We start from the raw sequence: 20,719 nt of genomic DNA, 5'->3' as shown, positions 1-20,719 counted from the left end.
AAAATTAAAGCCAGGTTAGAATTTTCAAGCTTTGTTCTTGAGAGAGTAAAGAACATTTATTTTTATTCTATTTTTTTTTCCCCAAGCAATAGGAAGGAATGATCAGATGGTTTGGATAGACCAGTAAAGGGAAAAACTAGAGTTTAAGAGATCATGCAGGAGTCTAGTCAATAGTGCAAGAGGTGGGGAAAAAAAAAGTTCTGATAAAGCAAATGAAATCGAGACGAATTCACGATAGACTAGAGTTGGAATACTAATTTAGCAATTCAGTTAGGACACTTTCATAGTGAAAAGTTTATTTAATTGAAGATTAAGATTTTAGCTTGGATAACTAGGGAAATGACAATACCATTGACAGTATGTGAAAATATGGGTGAGAGCTTTTGCTTTAGAGTTTGGTAGTGGAATAGATGATAAAAACTTATTTTTAGAATGCTAAGTTGGAAGTTCAGACATCTTTTGCAATAGTATGTCCAGCAGGGAATGGCAAATTTGAAACTATAGTTTAGAAGAATGTTTTCATTTATCCTATAGCAGCAATTATTTAAAAAATATATAGAAAGAAAACAAAGAATGGAAAGATTCATTATATACATTGTATGAAAAGAAGACAAATTTGAGGAGAAAACAGGTTCAGTTTCACAGTAGTTTATATAAGAGGAATATTCAAGATGAAATAGATAAATAGTGTTGAATGTTCTAAAAAAATGCAATCGAGAAAAGGTCATTATATTTGCTGGCCAGATGGTAAGAAGTGAACAGTTGAATATTAAGCTATAAGTTTTTAGCTTAACAGATGTATACAGAACATTTCATCAAGAAGCAATAGAATACAAATTCTTCTTAAGTGCACGTGTAACATGCTCCAGGATAAATGATATGTTAGTTCACAAAACAAATCCTGGAAGTTTGAAATCCTATCAAGCACCTTTTCAACCACAGTGGTATGAAATTAGAAAGCCATTACAAGAAGAAAACTAGAAAATTCACAAATATGTAGAAATTAAACAGCTATCAAATAACCAATGAATGGGTCAAAGAAGAAATTAAAACAAAAAAAAATTTTGAGACAAATAAAAATGTAAATACAACATACCAATACTTGTATAAGCAGCAGCAAAAGCAGTTCTAAGAGGAAAGTTCATAGTGATAAACACTTACATGAAGAAACAAGAAAAATCTCAACCACCATGACCAGGTAGATTTATTCCCAGCATATAAGCATAGTTCAACATGAACAAATCAAGCAAGGTGATATGACACATTAACAAAACCAAGATAAAAATTATGATCAGGGAGGGTCCAAAATGACAGTGTAGAAGACCCTGTACTCACCTCCTCCACAAACTGAATCTATACCTATTTATGGAGCAATTCCTCCTAAAGAAAAATTGAGGACTTACTGAACAGCTCCTGTGTAACAAAAGACTAAGAGACCACATAGAGAATAAGAGAGATGGATACATGATAACTAAGGGTACCCCACCCTCAGTACTACAAATTGCAGTAGGGAGGGATGGTATGGAGATATTGTGAACAGATTCTTCTGCCTTGGGACACTAAAAAAAAAAAAAAAAAAATGCAGCACTGTTGTTTCAAAGAGCAACCAAAGTATAAAGAAACTAGATCCTAGAATCCTTTTAGATATTCCAAACTGCTAGAGCCCTCTCTAGGTCAGAGGGCCTGACAAATGTCATGGCTTCCATTCCCCTTCCCCTATGATAATCCAGAGAGAAGAGGAGTCCAGGGGCCATAGCTGGTCTCCAGCCTCAGTGAGACCTAGACTCCCAACCCATATGAGCAGACCCACCGAGGCAGGCCTAGGATGGTGAATACTTCTGGCAATACCCACTATAGCTCCAGCCATCTTACCAAAATAACATAGATGCAAAGCATCCTGGAATACTCTAGGGCCATCCCTGGTAGAGAGTGATCAAAGATCACCCACGTGCACCTTGGCTTTGGATGACATGCCAGGGCACTTCTAAAGAGCGAGGGCTGGGAATATCCTGGCCCATGCCCACTTCAGCTTCAGGCATCCTGCCAAAGCAGCCCCTGCACAAGGTGCCAAGGACCTCTCCCCCTCCCCATGCCAGCTAGCCAAAGTTATCAGGCACATCCAGTCTACACAGAGGATGACCATACACAAGACCATTACTTCAAGTTCAGGTGAAGGACCAGTCCCACCTAATTTATAGAAAAAATAACGAGGAGATAGAAATATGCTCCAAAGGAAAGAATAAGACAACACCTCAGAAAAAAGAACTAAATGAAATGGAGATAAGCAATCTACCTAATAAAGGATTCAAAGTAATGGTCCTAAAGATGCTCACTGGACTGAATAGAAGAGTGGACAAACTCAGAACTTCAATGGAGAGAGAAAATATCTAAAAAGAGTTGGATGATACAATTAAAAATGAAAAAAATATGTATACTAGATGGAATCAACAGATTCGAGGATGCAGAAAAATAAACCCATGATCTGAAAGACAGGGTATTGGAAAGTACCAAAGCAGCACAGCAAAAAGTAAAGAATGTAAAAACTGAAAATAGGTTAAGGGATCTTTTGCACAACATCAAGCAAATAAACATTCACATTATAGGGGTTTCAGAAGGGAGAGAGAAAGGGGCAGAAAACTTGTATGAGGGGCATCTGGGTGGCTCAGTGGGTTAAAACCTCTGCCTTTGACTCAGGTCATGATCTTAGGGTACGGGATTGAGCCCCGCATCAGGCTCTCTGCTCAGCAGGGTACTTGGTTGCCCCCCTCTCTCTGCTTCCCTCTCTGCCTACTTGTGATCCCTCTGTCAAATAAATTTAAAAAAAGAAAAAAAAAAAAAAAGAAAACTTGTATGAAGGAATAATAGCTGAAAGCTGAAAAGTTCCCTACTGAGGGAAGGGAACAGACATTCAGGTTCAGAAAGCAGAGAGTTCCACACAAGATGAACTCAAAGAGGCCTGCACCACAACACATAATAATTAAAATACTGAAGAGAAAAGATAAAAAATTTTTAAAAGAAACAAAAAAGAAGCAACTAGTTATGTCCAAGGAAAACCTCAGAAGTCTATCAGTTGATATTTTAGAAGGCAATTTTCAGGTTAGAAAAGAAAAGGAGCATAATATATGCAAAGTGCTGAAGGGAAAACCAAAAAACCCAACCCTGCAACCAAGAATACACAGTAAAATTATCATTCAGTAATAAATGAGAAGTAATGAGTTTCTCAGAGAAACAAAAGTTAAAGGAGTCCATCATTACTAAACTGGCCTTACAGGAAAAAGGCCATGGAAAATTATGGAATGAAAATATCTCATGACTAAAAGCACACATACAATAATAATAGTAAAGCAATCACTTATAAAACTAGTATGAAGGTTAAAAGACAAAAGTAGCAATTTCAATTATATGTAAAAAATAAGGGGACTCACAAAATTAAAAAGATGTAAAATGTGACCACATATATAAAATATGAAGGTGGAATAAAAATGAAGATTTTTAGAATGTGTTTGGATTTAAGTGACCATCAAGTTATGTAGAATGCCATATTCTTAGGATGCTACATGTGAATCTCATGTTAACTACATGTCAAAAGCCCGTAATATTCAAAAAATAAAGCTAAAATTTACACTAAAAATGTCATCAATACAAGAAAGAAAAGAAAGGAACAGACAAGAACTACAAAAACAACTGAAAAACAATTAACAAAATGGCAATGAGTATGTACCTATCAATAATGATTTTATTTTTATTTTGAGAGAAAGAGAGTGTCGGGAGGAGGAACAAAGGGAGAGGAAGGGAGAATCTTTAGCAGGCTTCACGCTCAGCATGGAGTCTGACATGAGGCTCTATTTCAGGACCCCAAGATCATGACCTGAGCCAAAATTAAGTCAGATGCTTAACCATCTGAGCCATCCAGGTGACCTCAGTAATTTTTTAAACGTAAATTGTTTAAATGCTCTGATTCTAAGACCTAGGGTGACAGGACAGATAAGCCCATCTATATGCTGCTCACGAGAGACTCTGTTCAAACCTAAAGACATATATTTAGACTGAAAATGAAGGGATGGAAAAGATATTCCATGCATGTGGAAACAAGATAAAAAAAAAGCTGGGGTAGCAATACTTACATCAGAGAAAATAGAATTTAAAACAAAGAAAGTAACAAGAGACAAACAAAGGCATTACATAGAGATAAAGGGATAAATCCAACAGGAGGATATAACAATTATAAATATCTAGACATCCAACATTGGGTTATCTAAATATATAAAGCAAAGATTAACAGACATAAAGGGAGAAATTGACAGTAATTTAGTAATTACTAAACATCCTACCAACATCAATGGATAAATCATCCAGGCAGAAAATCAATAAGAAAAGAGTATCTTTGAGTGACACATCAGACCAGCTGGATTTAATAGATACACACAAAGCAACCCATCCCAAAACAACAGAATACACATTCTTTTTAAGTACACATTAAACATTCTTAAGAGTAGATCGCATGCTAGTCAAAAATCAAGTCTCAATAAATTTATGACTGAAATCCTTTTAAGTATCTTTTCCAGCCAAAATAGTATGAAACTAGAAATCAATTACAAAATTTTTTAAAAAACCCACCTAAACTGGAAAATACAAAAACACATGGAGGCTAAACAACATGCTACCAAAAAATCAATGGGTCAACAATGAAATCAAAGAGGAAATTAAAGGAAAAAACAACAACAGAAGACAAATTAAAATGAAAATACAATAGTCCAAAAATCTTTGACACAGCAAAAGTAATTCTGAGAAATTTATGGTGATAGAGTCCTACCTCAAAAAATAAGAAAAATCTCAAAAACTATAACCTTTCACCTAAAGGAATTGGAAAATGAAGAACAAACAAAGGCCAAAGTTAGTAAAAGAAAGAAAATAAAGATCATAGTGGAAATAAGGGAAATGGAGACTGAAGAAACAATAGAAAAAAAAAATCAAACCCAGAGTTGGTTCTTTGAAAAGATAAACAAAACCTTTAACCAGATTCATTAAGAAAAAAGAGAGAATCCAAATAAATAAATCAAAAATGGAAGTGGAGAAATAACAACCAACACCACAGAAATACAAAGGGATTTTTAAAGAACATTATGAAAAATGATGTACCAACAAATTGGGTGAACTACAAGAAATGGGTAAGTTCCTAGAAACACAAAATCTTCCAAACCTGAATGAGGAAAAAAAACCCAGAAAATCCAAACAGACCATTACTAATTACATAGTATCAGTAATTTAAAAACGTCTAACAAAACTGTAAAATTAGATGGATTTACAGGTATATTCTATGAAACATTTAAAGAAAAGTTGATTTCTCTTCTCAAATTATTGCAAAAAGAAAAAAAAAGGAAGAGAAAGGGAAGCTTCCACATACATTCTATGAGATCAGCATTACTTTGATACTAAAACCAGAGGATGAAACCATAAAAAAGAAAACTATAGACCAATATCCCTGAGAAACATAAATACAAAAATCCTCAGAAAAATATTAGCAAACTACACTCCATGATACATTAAAGGATCATTTATAAGGATGAAATGGGATTTATTCCAGAGATGCAAGGATGGTTCAATGTTTGCAAATCAATCAATGTGATATGACACATTAATAAAATAAAAGATAAAAGTCATATCAATAGATGCAGAAAGAGCATTTGACAAAATTCAGTATGCAATTCATGATGGAAAAACTAGCAAAGTCAGTTTAGAGAGAACATACCTTAATGTAATAGAGGCCATATATGATAAAAACCACAGCTAACATCATACTCAATAGTAAATCAGGGTTTTTTGTTTTTGTTTTTCTGTTTTTGCTAAGATCAGGAAGAAGACAAGGATATCCACTCTCAGCAGTTTTATTCAACATAGCACTGAAAGTACTAGCTATAGCAAACAGATAAGAAATAAAAGACATCCAAACTGCTAAGTAAGAAGTGAAAATGTCATTATTTACAGATCACATACTATACATGGAAAACCCTAGAGTTTCTAACAAAATAATGCTAGAATGAATTCAGTACATTTTTAGAATACAAGTTAATATTCAAATATGTCATATTTCTATACACTAATAATAAAGTAGCAGGAAAAGAAATTAAGACAATAATTTCATTTGCAATTAAACCAAAAGCAACACAATACCTAGAAATAAATTTAACCAAGGAGGTGAGAGACTTGTACTCTGAAAACTATTAAACATTGGTGAAAGAAATCAAAGATGACACAAAAGGTAAGATATTCCATGCTCATGGATTGGAAGAATATTGTTAAGATGTTCATACCACCCAGAGCTATCTAGAGATTTAATGCAATTTCTATAAAAATACTAACAACATTTTTCACAGAACTAGAACAGATAATCCTAAAATGTGTATGGAACCACAAAAAACCTTTAATAGCCAAAGCAATCCTGAGAAAGAAGAGCTAAAGCTGAAGGTATCACAAGTCCAGATTTCAAGATACTCTACAAAGCTACTGTAACGAAAACAGTATGGTGTCTCAATGGAACAGAATAGAGAAGCTAGAAATAAGCCCATGCTTATATGGTCAATAATATATAACAAAGAATATAGAATGGGGAAAATGCAGGGTTTTTTTGTTTTGTTTTTTAATAAATAATACTGGGAAAAGTGGCTGCTACATGCAAAACAAAGATACTGTACCACTTTCTTACACTCTATACAAAAGTAAACTCAAAGTGGATTAAAGACCTAAATGTAAAGCCTGAAACCATAAAAGCACTAGAAGAAAAACAGGCACTAATCTCTCTGATAGCAGCTGGAACAACATTTTTCTAGGTGTGTTCTTCTTAGACAAAAGAATCCCAAACAAAAACTACTGAAACTATACCTTAATAAAAAATTTTTGCACAGCAAAGTTATCTATCCCCAAAATGAAAAGGCAACATGTTTAATGAAAGAAGATACTTAGAAATGATATATCTGATAGGGGTATAATATCCAAAATACATAAAAGAACTTACAAAACTCAGTATCAAAAAATAAACTAATTAAAAGTTGGGCAGAGGAACTGAATAGACGTTTTTCCAAATAAGACATACAGATGGCAACAGACACATGAAAAGTTGCTTGACATTGCTATTAGGAAATATAAATTAAAACCACAATGAGATATCACCTTACTCCTGTCAGAACAGCTAGTATCAAAAAAACAAGAAATAAAAAGTGTTGGCCGGGATATGGAAATAAAGGAATCCCATGCTCTGTTAATAATGAAAATAACAGTCACTGGAAAGCAGTATGGAAGTTCCTCAAAAACTTAAAAAATACAAATATTATATAATCTAGTAATTCCACTACTGAGTATTTACCCAAAGTGAAAAGATCAATTTGAAAAGATATATGCACTCCTATGTATATAGCAGCATTACTCACCATACTCAAGATACTGAAGCAAACTAAATGCTTATTGGTAGATGAATGAGTAATAATGATGTAATATATACATGCTGGAATATTATGCATTCATAAAAAATATCAGTTTCCATTTGCTATACCAAAGACAGACCTATACAGTATTATGCTAAGTGAAATAAGACAGAGAAACATATATACCATATGATTTCATTTATATGTGGAATCTAAAACAAAGCAAATGAACAAAGCAGAAACAGACCCATAAGTACAAAGGACAACCTAGTGACTCTCAGAGGGAAAGGGAATGTGGGGATGGGCAAAATGGACAAAGGTGAATAAGAGATATAGTCTTATGAAATGAGTAAGTCACAAAGATGGGAGGTACAGTACAGGGAATATACTCAATGATATTGTAATAGTGTTGTATGGTGACAGACAGTAGCTATACTTGTGGTGAGCATGGTATAACAGTTGTCAGACAATTATGTCATACATCTGAAATTAGTATAACATTTTGTGTCAACTGTACTTGAATAAAAGAAAAAGGATGCAAGCAATTCTGCTTTGCTTCCTTTGACTCAACCATGCCTTTAAGGAATTATAATCTTTCCTCTATTAATATTTAGATTCTGTACTAATGCTAACCAAACTATACTTATGGATTCATTTAGCAAACATTATGCACTAATAAATCATATGATCATTTCAATAGATATAGAAAAACACTTGCAAATTCAACATTCATCTATGATAAAAACTCTCAACAGTGTGTGTGTATAGAGGAAACATACCTGAACATAATAAAGGCTATATATGCTAAGCCCACAGCTAACATCATACTCAATGGTAAAAGCTGAAAACTTTTTAAGATCAGGATCAGGACAAGGATGCCCAATCTGCCACTTTTATTCAACATAGTACTGCAGGTCATAGCCAGAGAATGAGAAAAGAAAAATAAATCCAAAGAATAGAGGAAGTGAAACTCTCACTATTGGCAGATGACATGATATTATATATAGAAAACCTCCCAAACTTTTAGAACTAAATAACAAATTGAGTAAAGTTGCAGAACACAAAATCAAAATACAAAATCTGTTCTATTTCTATACACAGATAATCTAACAAAGAATTTAAGAAAAAATTTCACTTACAAATTCATTAAAAAAGAATAAAATATCTCAGGATAATTTAACCAATGAGGTGAAAGACCTGTACACTGAAAACTATAAGACACGGATGAAAAAAATGAAAAAAAAAAAGACACAAAAAATGAAGAAGACACAAATAAATGGAAAGGTATTTTGTGCTCATGTATTGGAATAATATAGCCAATGAGGTGAAAGACCTGTACACTGAAAACTATAAGAAACTGATGAAAAAAATGGAAAAAAAAGAAGACAACACAAATAAATGGAAAGGTATTTTGTGCTCATATATTGGAAGAGTTAATGTTAAAATGTCTATACTACACTAAACAATATACAGATTCAGGGCAATTGCTATGAAAATTACAATGGCATATCTCACAGATAAAGAATAAACAATCCTAAAATTTGTATGGAATCACAAAAGACCCTGAAGAGCCAAAGCAGTCTTGAGAGAAGAACAGAGCAGGAGATATCATGTTTCCTTTTTTTCAAACAATAATACAAAGCTATAGTAATCAAAGCAGTATGGTATTAGTGTATAAACAGACACATTCCAATGGAACAGAACAGAGTCCAAAAATAAACCTGTGCATTTATAGCCAATCTATGACAAAAGAATTAAGGATATACAATGAGGAAATAAGTCTCTTCAATAAATGATCCTGGGAAAACTGGCCAGCTACATGCAAAGGTATAGAACTGGACCGATATCTTTCACCATACCCCAAATTAACCCAAATGTATCAAAGATTTGAAAATAATAGCTGAAACCATAATATTCCTAGAATAAAACTAGGTGGTAAGCTAACATCTTGACATCAGTCTTGGTGATGATTTTTTGAATTTGACACCCAAAAGAAAAGTAATTAAAAAAAACCTAATCATGTGGGACTACATCAAACTACAAAGCTTCTATACCAGAAAAGATACCATCAGCGAGACAAAAAAGCAACTTAGGGAATGGGATTTGCAAATCATATATCTGATAAGGGGTGACTATCCAAAATATATAAACTCATACAACTCAAAAGCAAAACAAAAAATCCTCACAACCTGATTAAAAAATAGAGGGTCTCAATAGACATTTTTCAAAAAAAGACCTACAGATAGCTGACAGATGCATGAAAAGATGCCCAGCATCAGTTATCAGGTAGATGTCAATTAAAACTGCAATGAGGGGCGCCTTGGTGGCTCAGTGGGTTAAAGCCTCTGCCTTGGCTCAGGTCATGATCCCAGGGTCTTGGGATAGAGCCCCACATCGGGCTCTCTGCTCAGCGGAGAGCCGGCTTCCCGCCCCCCTCTCTCTGCCTGCCTCTCTGCCTGCTTGTGATCTCTATCTGTCAAATAAATAAATTAAAAAAAAAAACTACAATGAGATATCCCCTCACCTGTTAGAGTTGCTATTATCAAAAAGACAAGAGATAAGTGTTGGCAAGAATGAGGACAAAAGGCAACACTTGTGCACTTTTGGTAAATGGATGCAACTACTTTGGAAAATATCATGAAAATAAATTAGAAATCAAATTACCACTTGATCCAGAAATTCCACTCAAGGATATTTATCCAAAGAAAATGAAAAACAGTAACCTTGTATTTATTGCAATATTCTTTACAACAGCCAAGATATAAAAACAAACTAAGTGTCCATCACTGGATAAACAGATAAAGTAAGTAGGGTATATACAAAAATAACTTGTTTAGCCATAGAAGGAAATCTTGTCATTTACAACAACATAGATAGATCTTGCAGACAGTATGTTAAGTATAACAAACAAAACAAACACCATACTCATAGGTCAGAATAGCCTGGTGGTTGCCAGAAGCGGGGGGTATGAGATGGGCCAAATGGGTGAAGGAGGTCAATAGATACAAATATGGTGAATAACTTAATACATGTGAAAAATTAGATAAAATGAACACATCTTATGAAAAACTTGTTATCAAAATGGACATAAGAAGGAATGGAAAAACTGCATAGTTCTGTATTTTTTAAAGAAATTGATAAAATCTTTCCAGAAGAAAAACTTCTGACTCAAATATCTTCACAGGTAAAGTATTCCAAATATCAGAAGAAAAAAAAAATAGCACCAATCAAATCCAATGCTTCCAATGGTAGAAGAATAGGAATACTTTCTAGTTAATTTTAGAAGAATAGTATAAATCCATTGAACCAAAACCTGATAAGAACATTTGGCCCCAGTATTATGGGACAAACTTTTTTTTTTTTTTTTTTTAACGCAGACAGAAATATCTTAAGTTATTTAGTAAACTCAATCCAGTTCCCTATATGAAAAAGGATGGCACATCAAGTTGGGCTTATTCTAGGAATTCCAGGATGGATTAACATTAAAAAAAAAAATAACTGAGGGGCACCTGGGTGGCTCAGTGGGTTAAAGCCTCTGCCTTTGGCTCAGGTCATGATCCCAGAGTCCTGGGATCGAGTCCCACATTGGGCTCTCTGCTCAGCAGGGAGCCTGCCTCCTCCTCTCTCTCTCTGCCTACTTGTCTGTCAAATAAATGAATAAAATATTTTTAAAAATTAACTTATTATGTTAAAATATTACAGGAAAAAAAGCTTATGAATTTCAATAGATCCAGAAAGTATGTGAAAAAATGTAATGCCCTTTTATGACTTAAATACACACATGCATACACAAACCAACTCAGCAAATGGAAGAATCAAAAGAAACTTCTTTAATCAGATAAAAAGCATTTACAATTTTTTTAATAAAAATCCCAAACTAGAGCAACATTTTGCTTCTATGAAGTACTAAGGTCATAGCTAATGCAGTGCCAAGAAATAGAAATTAAACAGATATGGAGGTCGCAACTTTCTAGTTATAAGTTCTGGGGCATAATACAATACAGTATTGTATAGTTGAATGTTGCTGAGAGAGCAGATCTGAGTGTTATCACTACAAACAAAGAGATCTAATTCTGTAAGAGGATAGACATGTTAACCCTACTGTGGCAGTCATTCTGGAACATAAAAGGGTATTGAATTGTGTTATACACCTTAAACTTACACAATGTTATATATCAATTATATCTCAAACCTGGAAAAAAAAGAAAGGCATATGGAATGGAAAAGTAAAAATAAACGTAATTATTCAACAGAACACTAGTGCTCCTGAAAACTCCAAAAAAGAATCTATATTGCTGCTATGAACATTGGGGTACAGATGGCCCTTCTTTTCACTACATCTGTATCTTTGGGGTAAATACCCAGTAGTGCAATTGCAGGGTCATAGGGTAGCTCTACTTTTAATTTCTTAAGGAATCAAATGTAGTGAAAAGAAGGGTCATCTGTACCCCAATGTTCATAGTAGCAATGGCCACAGTCGCCAAACTGTGGAAAGAACCAAGATGCCCTTCAAGGGATGAATGGATAAGAAGATATGGTCCATATATACCATGGAGTATTACACCTCCATCAGAAAGGATGAATACCCAACTTTTGTATCACCATGGATGGGACTGGAGAAGATTTTGCTGAGTAAAATAAGCCAAGCAGAGAGTCAATTATCATATGGTTTCACTTACTTGAGGAGCATAAGGAATAACATGGAGGACACTAGGAGATGGAAAGGAGAAGTGCGTTGGGGGAAATCGGAGGGGGAGATGAAGCATGAGAGACTGTGAACTCTGAGAAACAAACTGAGGGTTTTGGAGGGGAGAGTAGTGGGGGTTGGGTGAGCCTTGTGGTGGGTATTATGGAGGGCCTGTATTGCATGGAGCACTGGGTATGGTACATAAACAATGAATCTTGGAACACTGAAAAAAAAAAAAAGAATCTACAAAATCCAATGGAAGGTGAATTTAGCAAAATCCCTGGCTACAAGGTTAATCAATAAATATAAATTGTGTTCTTATACACTTGCAACAGGCATTTAGAAAATGAAAATTAATACCATTTATAAGAACATAAATTCAAATACTAGGAATAAATCTCACAAAAAGTATTCAAGTTGTCTGCACTGAGAACTGTACAGCATTACTGAGAGAAAATAAGGCTAAAATAAATGGGATATAGTGCATTTATAGATTGAGGTTGTATGTTGGGAAACTGCTATCCAAAGTCTTAGAAAATTTTGTGAATATTGACAAGCAGATTCTAATATTTTTATGGAAACAAAGACAATAACCAAAATAATCTCAAAGAACATATCTAAAGGAGTTACACTAATAGCTATAAGACTTGTAAATCTATAGTGTATTAGCAATATATTACTGGTACAAGAAAAAATAGACCAATAGAACAGGGGAGTCTGGAAATAGACCCACAAATATCTAAGCACTTAATTGATGAAAGTTACTGCCAAGAAAAAAAAAAAAAAGTTCTAAACCAAGGTCACCAAAATTACCATTGTCTTAACTACTAATGTAGATAATCACTTTGAGTGATAGGGTTACACCATTTTACAGATAAAAATGTATATATAAATTTTAACTCTTTTAAAGATAAGTCTTCTATTTTCCTAAATATTGAAAAGATTTCAATCTTCTCAAAACTAAAATAAACTTTGGCATGTTTTTCAATTTTCATTTAATAAATTACCGTTTTATCACATTACTTAATTATATGTTAAGTGAGATTTACCAGCATGTTAAAACAACTATAAGGAGATTATAGACCTGACATAATACCTAGTTTAATTTCTAGGACATTGCAAGATCTTATTCTATAAATGTCTACTTTCAGATTTGAACTTCAAAGTGTTAGACTTATTTACCTCCAGGGAATGTCTAAGAGGTCAAATCTTCCTAAATATATGGTTTTCACACATAACACCATCTTGACAACATCTGGACTTCACAGAAACCACAGGGTAAAGAATAATCCTCAAGACCTTAAACAACCACATTCCTATCAGAGTAAAATGATTTTCTAAGAAAATGCTTGATTTTTCTATAGCTACAACTAATATAAATATATCTAAGTCCTGTTCCTAATGTAGCTCTCTGATCTTTGTATACTTTTGGGAGAAGGTCAGGCAACATTCTCTCTGATGATTCAAAAACCTGCTTTTACCCAGAGACAAAATGTCAAGGAGAATTTGATAGGCGGACCAAAGAGACAACCTTTTGATAGCATGTAGAGGTTGCTGAATATCAATGGCAATTTAGCAAGTGGAACAGGATTCTTTCCAGTTGATATTTGCAAATAGCATCTTTCTCAATCTTCTTATTGCTTCACAGTAAAGCTAAATTTGAAAGTTTATCAGCCAGTAAAACAGAGTATAGATTATTATAAGGCAGGGACAAGAAAATAAAGCTTGTACAGTAAAGAAAAATCAATTATTAAAACATGAAAAATCAATATGATCCGGATATTGAAAAACCCAATCTTTTTTTTTTTTTTTTTTTTTAAAGATTTTATTTATTTATTTGACAAAGATCACAAGCAGGCAGAGAGGCAGGCAGAGAGAGAGGAGGAAGCCGACTCTCTGCTGAGCAGAGAGCCCGATGCGGGGCTCGATCCCAGGACCCTGGGACCATGACCTGAGCCGAAGGCAGAGGCTTTAACCCACTGAGCCACCCAGGCGCCCCGAAAAACCCAATCTTATTAAGTAAATCCCAGAGCAAGTTTGCCGTCAGATTTTGTTGGGCAATTCTAGAAGCAGCTTCCCACTTCAGCATCGCCTTGACCTACACTAAAGTTACAAGCTTGCAACATAAGGGAAGCTTGGGCCATGTCTGCAGGTTTGATGTGGGCTTTAGCATTTCCCCACTGTGGCAGGTAATTCTCTGCTTGCCAGGGAAGTCACTGGAGACATGTCAGGGCAAAGGACTGACTCAACAGGTTTGCAGACACCAAGGGCAGGATTTTCTGTTCAGAGTGAATCGAAACTTGATGAAAAGCTCCTCACAAGGCAAACGTTTGATGATGGTAACTGAACTTGAAACTGACACTGGGCAATGGGTGTCAAAAGGGCCCTTGTGCTTTCATTGGTGCTTCCGAGCCACACATTACCTGTCAACTCAGTAGGATCTGGGGATTCAGGCAGGAGCCTCAATTTGAGCTCTTGGTCTACCACTTATTATAGCACCTTAGGGGAGCCACGTTCCCCTCTGCCTTGGTTTTCTTCAATCCAAAAATCAAGATAAAAACACCAGATATAATTATCTTGTGGGATTGTTCTGAGACAAAAAGGACAAAGATCTGGGAGTGCTGGTGGCCCCAGGCTTCTTTGTAAATACTGTGCATGCTTTACATGGGGGGGGTGAGAAGAACAAAACAGCTGAGTTTAAGTCCTGATATAATTACTAAATAATACTGGCATGATGGGTGTTTAGGATGCAAATATGAAAAAATAAATCACTAGGGCTTCCTTACGATTAAAATGTGGACTAGATAATATCTAGTAACACCCAGAGCCACTTCACGCAAGTGTATGATACACTTCCGACCTCTTGTGCCGGGTTGAGCTGTGAGGTGTGCTTTAAACAATAAAAAATATGGATAACAGGTGTACCATCTATGCAAAAAAGTTTGGTTTCAGCATGTAAGTTGCCCAGCTCTTTGTCAATGCTTTTCACATTGTTCAAGGACGTATTCACCCCTCAAAAGAGCCCCAGTGTACAAGTGGGTTGAACAAGGAATGCATTTTTTTGTTTTACATGCCCTGAAGAATTTCTTTTTTCCTGCAGAATCATCAAGCTTATCTTTCCCGATAAAACAATGAGATTTGTTTTTTCATAAAGCTACACTTGCTCCGTATAAAGAACTGGATTTCATTCCGAGTTTATATTCTTCCTAGCTTCTTATGCTGTGATAAATTATCCTTTTATGAAATGATTATGATGCTCTCAGAGGTAGAATTCCAAAACATGAAGTTACATGAATACAGTGAGAATGTACCACATGACTGCTATGCTTTGGGGAAAAATAATCCTAAAAATTGCAAGAGTATGCCTTCAAAAGATTTGCTCATCAAGCTTTATGTCCTAGCACATCAGACCTTCTATATGACAGCACACATCAAGTTTTGGGTTTCACGCTGGGAACCAAGTCATAATGGCTTTGCATGACCTTTGGAATACTATGACTGGTCTCTGAATGTGCCACTGATATAGTCTCATATGGATGGATGAAGTTCCTGGATGAGGTGTGCTAAGCAGCTCCCTTCACCACGTGAGACATTCAAGGCCATACTACAATTTACTGTGCTCAGACATTACCCAGGTAGGTGAAGTGGTGGGAAAACTTGTCTATGATTCTTGTCCTCAGTGAAATTTTTCTGATCTAACACCAACCAGTCTAGGACTCAAGCCTGTTTGAAAGAAGATTCGGGAGACTCAGTTTCTCAAAAAATAAATTCTAGAACTGACATCAAAGACAGACATGAGTGGGCTGGAATGGAGAGAGGGAATGAGGGGAACGCTGAAATGGTCAAACTGGGTACAAGTGGGCATTTGCCAATTCAGATTGACGAAGGTCTCCTTGGAGCCCCGCTGTGACTTTGCAGTGCTAATTCCTTGTATTGTATTTTTCCTTCAGATGCCTTTCCAGTGGAGCTCACAAAAAACCAAAAAACAAAATACAATGGCCTCCAACATACTAAACAGCTGTCTCCGAGATCAGAAAGCATCAGAAAAGACCCTAAAGAGTTGTGTAATCCCAAAGGAAGATCTTGTTTAAATGGAGAAGTGCTTGCAGCAGAAACCTTGGAAATTTCAGGGAGTGGAATTTTATTGTCAGAACTTTCAATGAAAGTGCAGCCACAGATCCTGGGAGTGTTAAATAAAAATTACCAACAAGCTGTCTTACCTGTGTGCACTCCATTGAAAGGAAGGGCAAACGTGAGCAAGTCGTGCTTGTACATCAGTCAAAACTCTGACAGCTACCCTGTGAAGTCTGACGAGCTGCCATGTGCTCGACTACCTAAGATACTCTTAACTGAACCATAAAAAGACAAATAAATTAGTAATTGTATCTCTCCTGTCAATGTCCTTTTGCGTGAACTTCTCAAGCTGTTGGTTAACATTGTCTGGAATGATTTATCAATATATTCTTAGCTTTCTTAGAAAAGACAGATGCACTTGATTTTTTTTCCCCCCAAATTGTTTTTCGAATTGATTTAAGAAAATGATACAGATATTGCCAGTTTCTGGACCTGTCCTTTTATTCCCTGTTCTGCCTCCTCCCATTAGGAAATCAAACCAATAAGATTAACATAATCTTTCTTGGAATTGACTGTTCTTTTTAAATAGATCCCATGATAGACATGTGTAAAAATCAATAACAGGCTCCTCATTTGTCAAAGCTAATGACTAAACTCATTTTGAAGTTCAATAGTGGTTACTGAAGAGTGGCCACACATTATATATCTAATCCTGTAGGTCTCTTCACTTACTCTGCAGAAAAACAGAACAAGGAGGCTTTGTTGCTTGAGGCACAATATAAAAGCCTGGGTCTCCATTTTATTTGTATGTATTCATTTTCCCTCCAAAGTATGACGATTTCTCAGATGTCCAGGCTAAAATGTTAAAGGCAGTAAGATGAAGAATGAGTTCTTATAACAATTTCTAATACCTTTCCTCCACTACCTTTTTAAAAAAATCAACTATTTTTGTAAGCTGCTTCAATTATATCCTTAACTCCTTGAGGTTATGGGCCATGTCTTACATATTTTTAATATCCCCAGAGAGACTAATATAGCGATTGTGTCATAGGTTAGCACAAAATAAAGATTTTGTTGAATTAAACAGAATTAAATTATCCAATATCTTGGTCCACAGCATAGCTACTATCTTAGGCCAGACATTCCTATCCAGAGCAAAATACAAAAGATAGAGCTTTCCAGAAGGCTCTTCTTTGACAGATGCCCCTCATCACAGGTTGGTTTAAAAGTCAGGTTTCCTTCAGAGGTGTTTTCTGTAACCTCCCACCAAACCTTTTCCTGTGACTGCAAAAAGGGTGAAAATGGACAGGTTTTAATATCTCCCCCTCTTTAAAATACCCTCTGCTTACAGGTGTATGCCAGCAACAGAGCATCCTGAAATCTAGAATAGAGATGTGCATGAAAAACATCCATGACATTTTCAGCCCCAACCGATTGAGAGCGATTTTTCAATTATTTTTAACAAAGGCAATAGCTTCTATCTGCGTGATGCCTTGTGCTTTCCATAGCTTCTTCACATACATCTCATTTTCCAACCCCAAATCAAAGCAGTATCTCATCTCCCTAGAAACTCCAAATTGTGGCTCGCTGTTGTGTATTCCTTGTCTCCTCCGCGCATCGCCAAATTCGGGGCTCCGGGTTGTGTATTGTATCGTATGCCCATTGGACACGGCCATCTCATGGAATCAATAGGTCAGACACAATTTGAAACTCCCTAGGTAATGGATTTTAAAAACTGCTTGAGGGTGGGGGAGAGAGACAGGAGGAGAAGGAATCCACAGAAACAATAACTGAAGTGGAGTGATGCATTCATGACGGGGGCTGGAGAACTCCTATTCTTTATAATAGCTTCTCAGGGGAGAAGCCGCCCTTTTCCAGAAGGAGGTGTCCAGGGAATCGCAGAGCCACTGCCATTCCACTCTTTTGATGAACAGAAACCTTATCAGTGCAATCCCTCTTGAGAGTTGCAGGGATAAGGAAGGAGTTTAAAGACTTTTGAAAAATTTGGGTAGCGAGGGGAGGAAAGCCCAGCACTCAGTTTGTTCATTTGGAATATCTCCCACGAAGGGGAGGGTATTCTGCCAAATTTAGGACCCTCTCAGAGCTCACGGATACTGACAGCGGATCTAAGCTCAGTGCATGAGTTTATTCTTGCCAGGGAGGAGAGGGAGCAATGAAGTGAAAAGGATGTTGAATGAATTAAATACAAAGTATAAAAACAAAAATGTTCCCCTCCAACTATAAATGTCACGGTGTGATCATATTTTCTATCACAGCAGTGCAGTGAGGATGTCAAAGCACCAGTTGTTAAATAATAAGTAGCATAAATCATTCTGACTTAGGAATAAGACACAGATACCTTGAAGTTTTAATTATTTTTTGAAGTCCAAAGTATTACATGGCTTTGTCTGTGTCATCGTTATAAGACTATGAGGTTGGAAAAATCAAGGAAGGGGTTAAACTTAAACTGTCTCCCATCATGGCTTGGTGGTGTATATTAAGCTAAATTCGTAGAATCCTTGAAGGCCTAATTTTTATCTGGTGGCATAGGAGGAGCGATCTAAAACTACTCTATGTCCAAGAATAGGCTGTTTCTGTGGTACAAAAAAGTTCAAGTTTATAATGAAGAATACTGTCACATTATTAACACCTTCCATTTGTGTTTGTATGTGTGTCTGTGTGTACATGTTTTTAAAATGTACACATTTTTCCTCAGTGGTTTTATCAAATTGTGATTTTTTGGATTGTTATTGTATGGTTGGCCATCTCTCTCCTAGAGGCTTGGAAAATATTTTTTTTTTTTTAAAGATTTTTATTTATTTATTTGACAGAGAGAAATCACAAGTAGACGGAGAGGCAGGCAGAGAGAGAGGAAGGGAAGCAGGCTCCCTGCTGAGCAGAGAGCCCGATGCGGGACTCGATCCCATGACCCTGAGATCATAACCTGAGCCGAAGGCAGCGGCCTAACCCACTGAGCCATCCAGGCGCCCTTGGAAAATATTTTTTGAAAGATGGGGAAAGAAGTCTAAATATTACTAATTCCAAGTACAGGCTTTGTGATCTTTTCTCCTAATTATAGCTAATCAAATAATTCACAGTTAATTTAGGGGGACCTGACACTTCCCCCAGAGCCCAGGAGTTTGCCCATACAGCTGACCCTTGCACAACACAGATTTGAATTGCATGGGTCCACTTTACATGATTTTTTTTTTAAATGAATACAGTACAATACTCTAAATGTGTTTTCTCTCCCTATGATTTTTTTAAAAAGATTTTATCCATTTGAGAGAGAAAGCACATGTGAGCATGAGGGGGGAGGGGGCCGAGGGAGAAGACGACTCCCCCTGAGCAGTGAGCCCAAAGCAGGGCTTGGCTTGATCCCAGGACCCTAAGATCATGATCTGAGTCCAAGGCAGACACTCAACCAACTGAGCCACCCGGGTGCTCTTCCCTATGATTTTCTTAGTATCGTGGTCTTTCTCCAATTTACTTTAAGAATACATATAAAATAAGTGTTAATTAACTATTATTAGTAAAGCTTCTGGTCCACAGTAAGCCTACTATAACAGTAAGTTATATTTAGTTATATTGGATTTAGTGATGGCACAGGACCTGGGGTTGAGGTCGGGGGTTAGCACCCCTAACCCTGCGGGTATAGAACAGAGTAAATGAGAGGAAGGAAATGAGAAGATGTTGGGTATAGGTGAGGAACGCCTTGTATAACATGTTAATATATCTGGATAGTACCTTGTAAGTGGAGAGGGGATCCATAAAGGTTCGTAAGTGGGGAAGAATCATGACTGAATCAGAGATTTCCAACAATAATTCTGATTAGAGCAAGGAGGATAAAATGAGGCGAAATTAGAATTATGGCTTAATGGATGTACTTCAGAAAAGAGATAAAAGTTCAAATCAGAATAGTAGCAATGGAAATGAGAATAAAAGTTATTTGGGATCAAAGACATTTTGAAGGTAAAACCAAAGAACATGGTAACAGAATAGGATGATGAGAGGAGTCAAAAATAATGCTGATGCTCCTAGCCGAGCCTACGGTGCAGGGAGAGATAATGATAGCCCACATGAAGAATCCAAGACAAAGGTGAAGCCAGGAAATGGGGTACAATCAGGGGGTCTTGCATCATAAATGTTACATGGCTACAACTGAGTTTTGTTTTGTTTTGTTTTTTTAGAGAAAAAATGGAATGATTACTTCCAGGTAATTTTCCCTAACAATAGGCAGCAATCATTATAATGGGTTTAATATTAGATGAGGTTTATACTGGTGTGTATATATATATATGTGTGTGTGTGTGTGTGTGTGTGTGTGTGTGTAAAAATTTTTCAAAATCTGGAAATGACACTGGGATCAGAATGGTAGAATGGAAATAGCAGTAGACTATAAATCAGAAGCCATAGTCTCCATTAACCACCTGATTGGCAAAAAACAGGTTGTTCAACAAACAAGTTGATCCCTACAGTTGTTTGTTTCGTAACTTGTGAACTAGGAGTAATGATGCTTTCTCTTCCTTCCTCTTACTGT

The 20,719-nt window shown here is 36.0% G+C and overlaps 1 protein-coding gene across 1 annotated transcript in view; it reads left to right on the top strand.

Annotated features, from left to right (window-relative positions):
* The window catches only part of LOC309866503 (uncharacterized protein), a 137,110-nt gene extending 120,620 nt beyond the window's left edge, over positions 1–16,490 (top strand). The window contains exon 3 of the mRNA XM_082734250.1: positions 16,056–16,490. Within this exon, the coding sequence (XP_082590376.1) occupies positions 16,056–16,465 (410 nt within the window). The 3' untranslated portion in view covers positions 16,466–16,490. The remainder of the gene's footprint in view (positions 1–16,055) is intronic.
* Positions 16,491–20,719: the final 4,229 nt, after the last annotated feature.

Source organism: Mustela nivalis, assembly GCF_964662115.1.
Source record: "Mustela nivalis genome assembly, chromosome: 6".
NCBI lineage: Eukaryota > Metazoa > Chordata > Mammalia > Carnivora > Mustelidae > Mustela > Mustela nivalis.
This window is presented reverse-complemented; position numbering and strand designations above follow the sequence as displayed.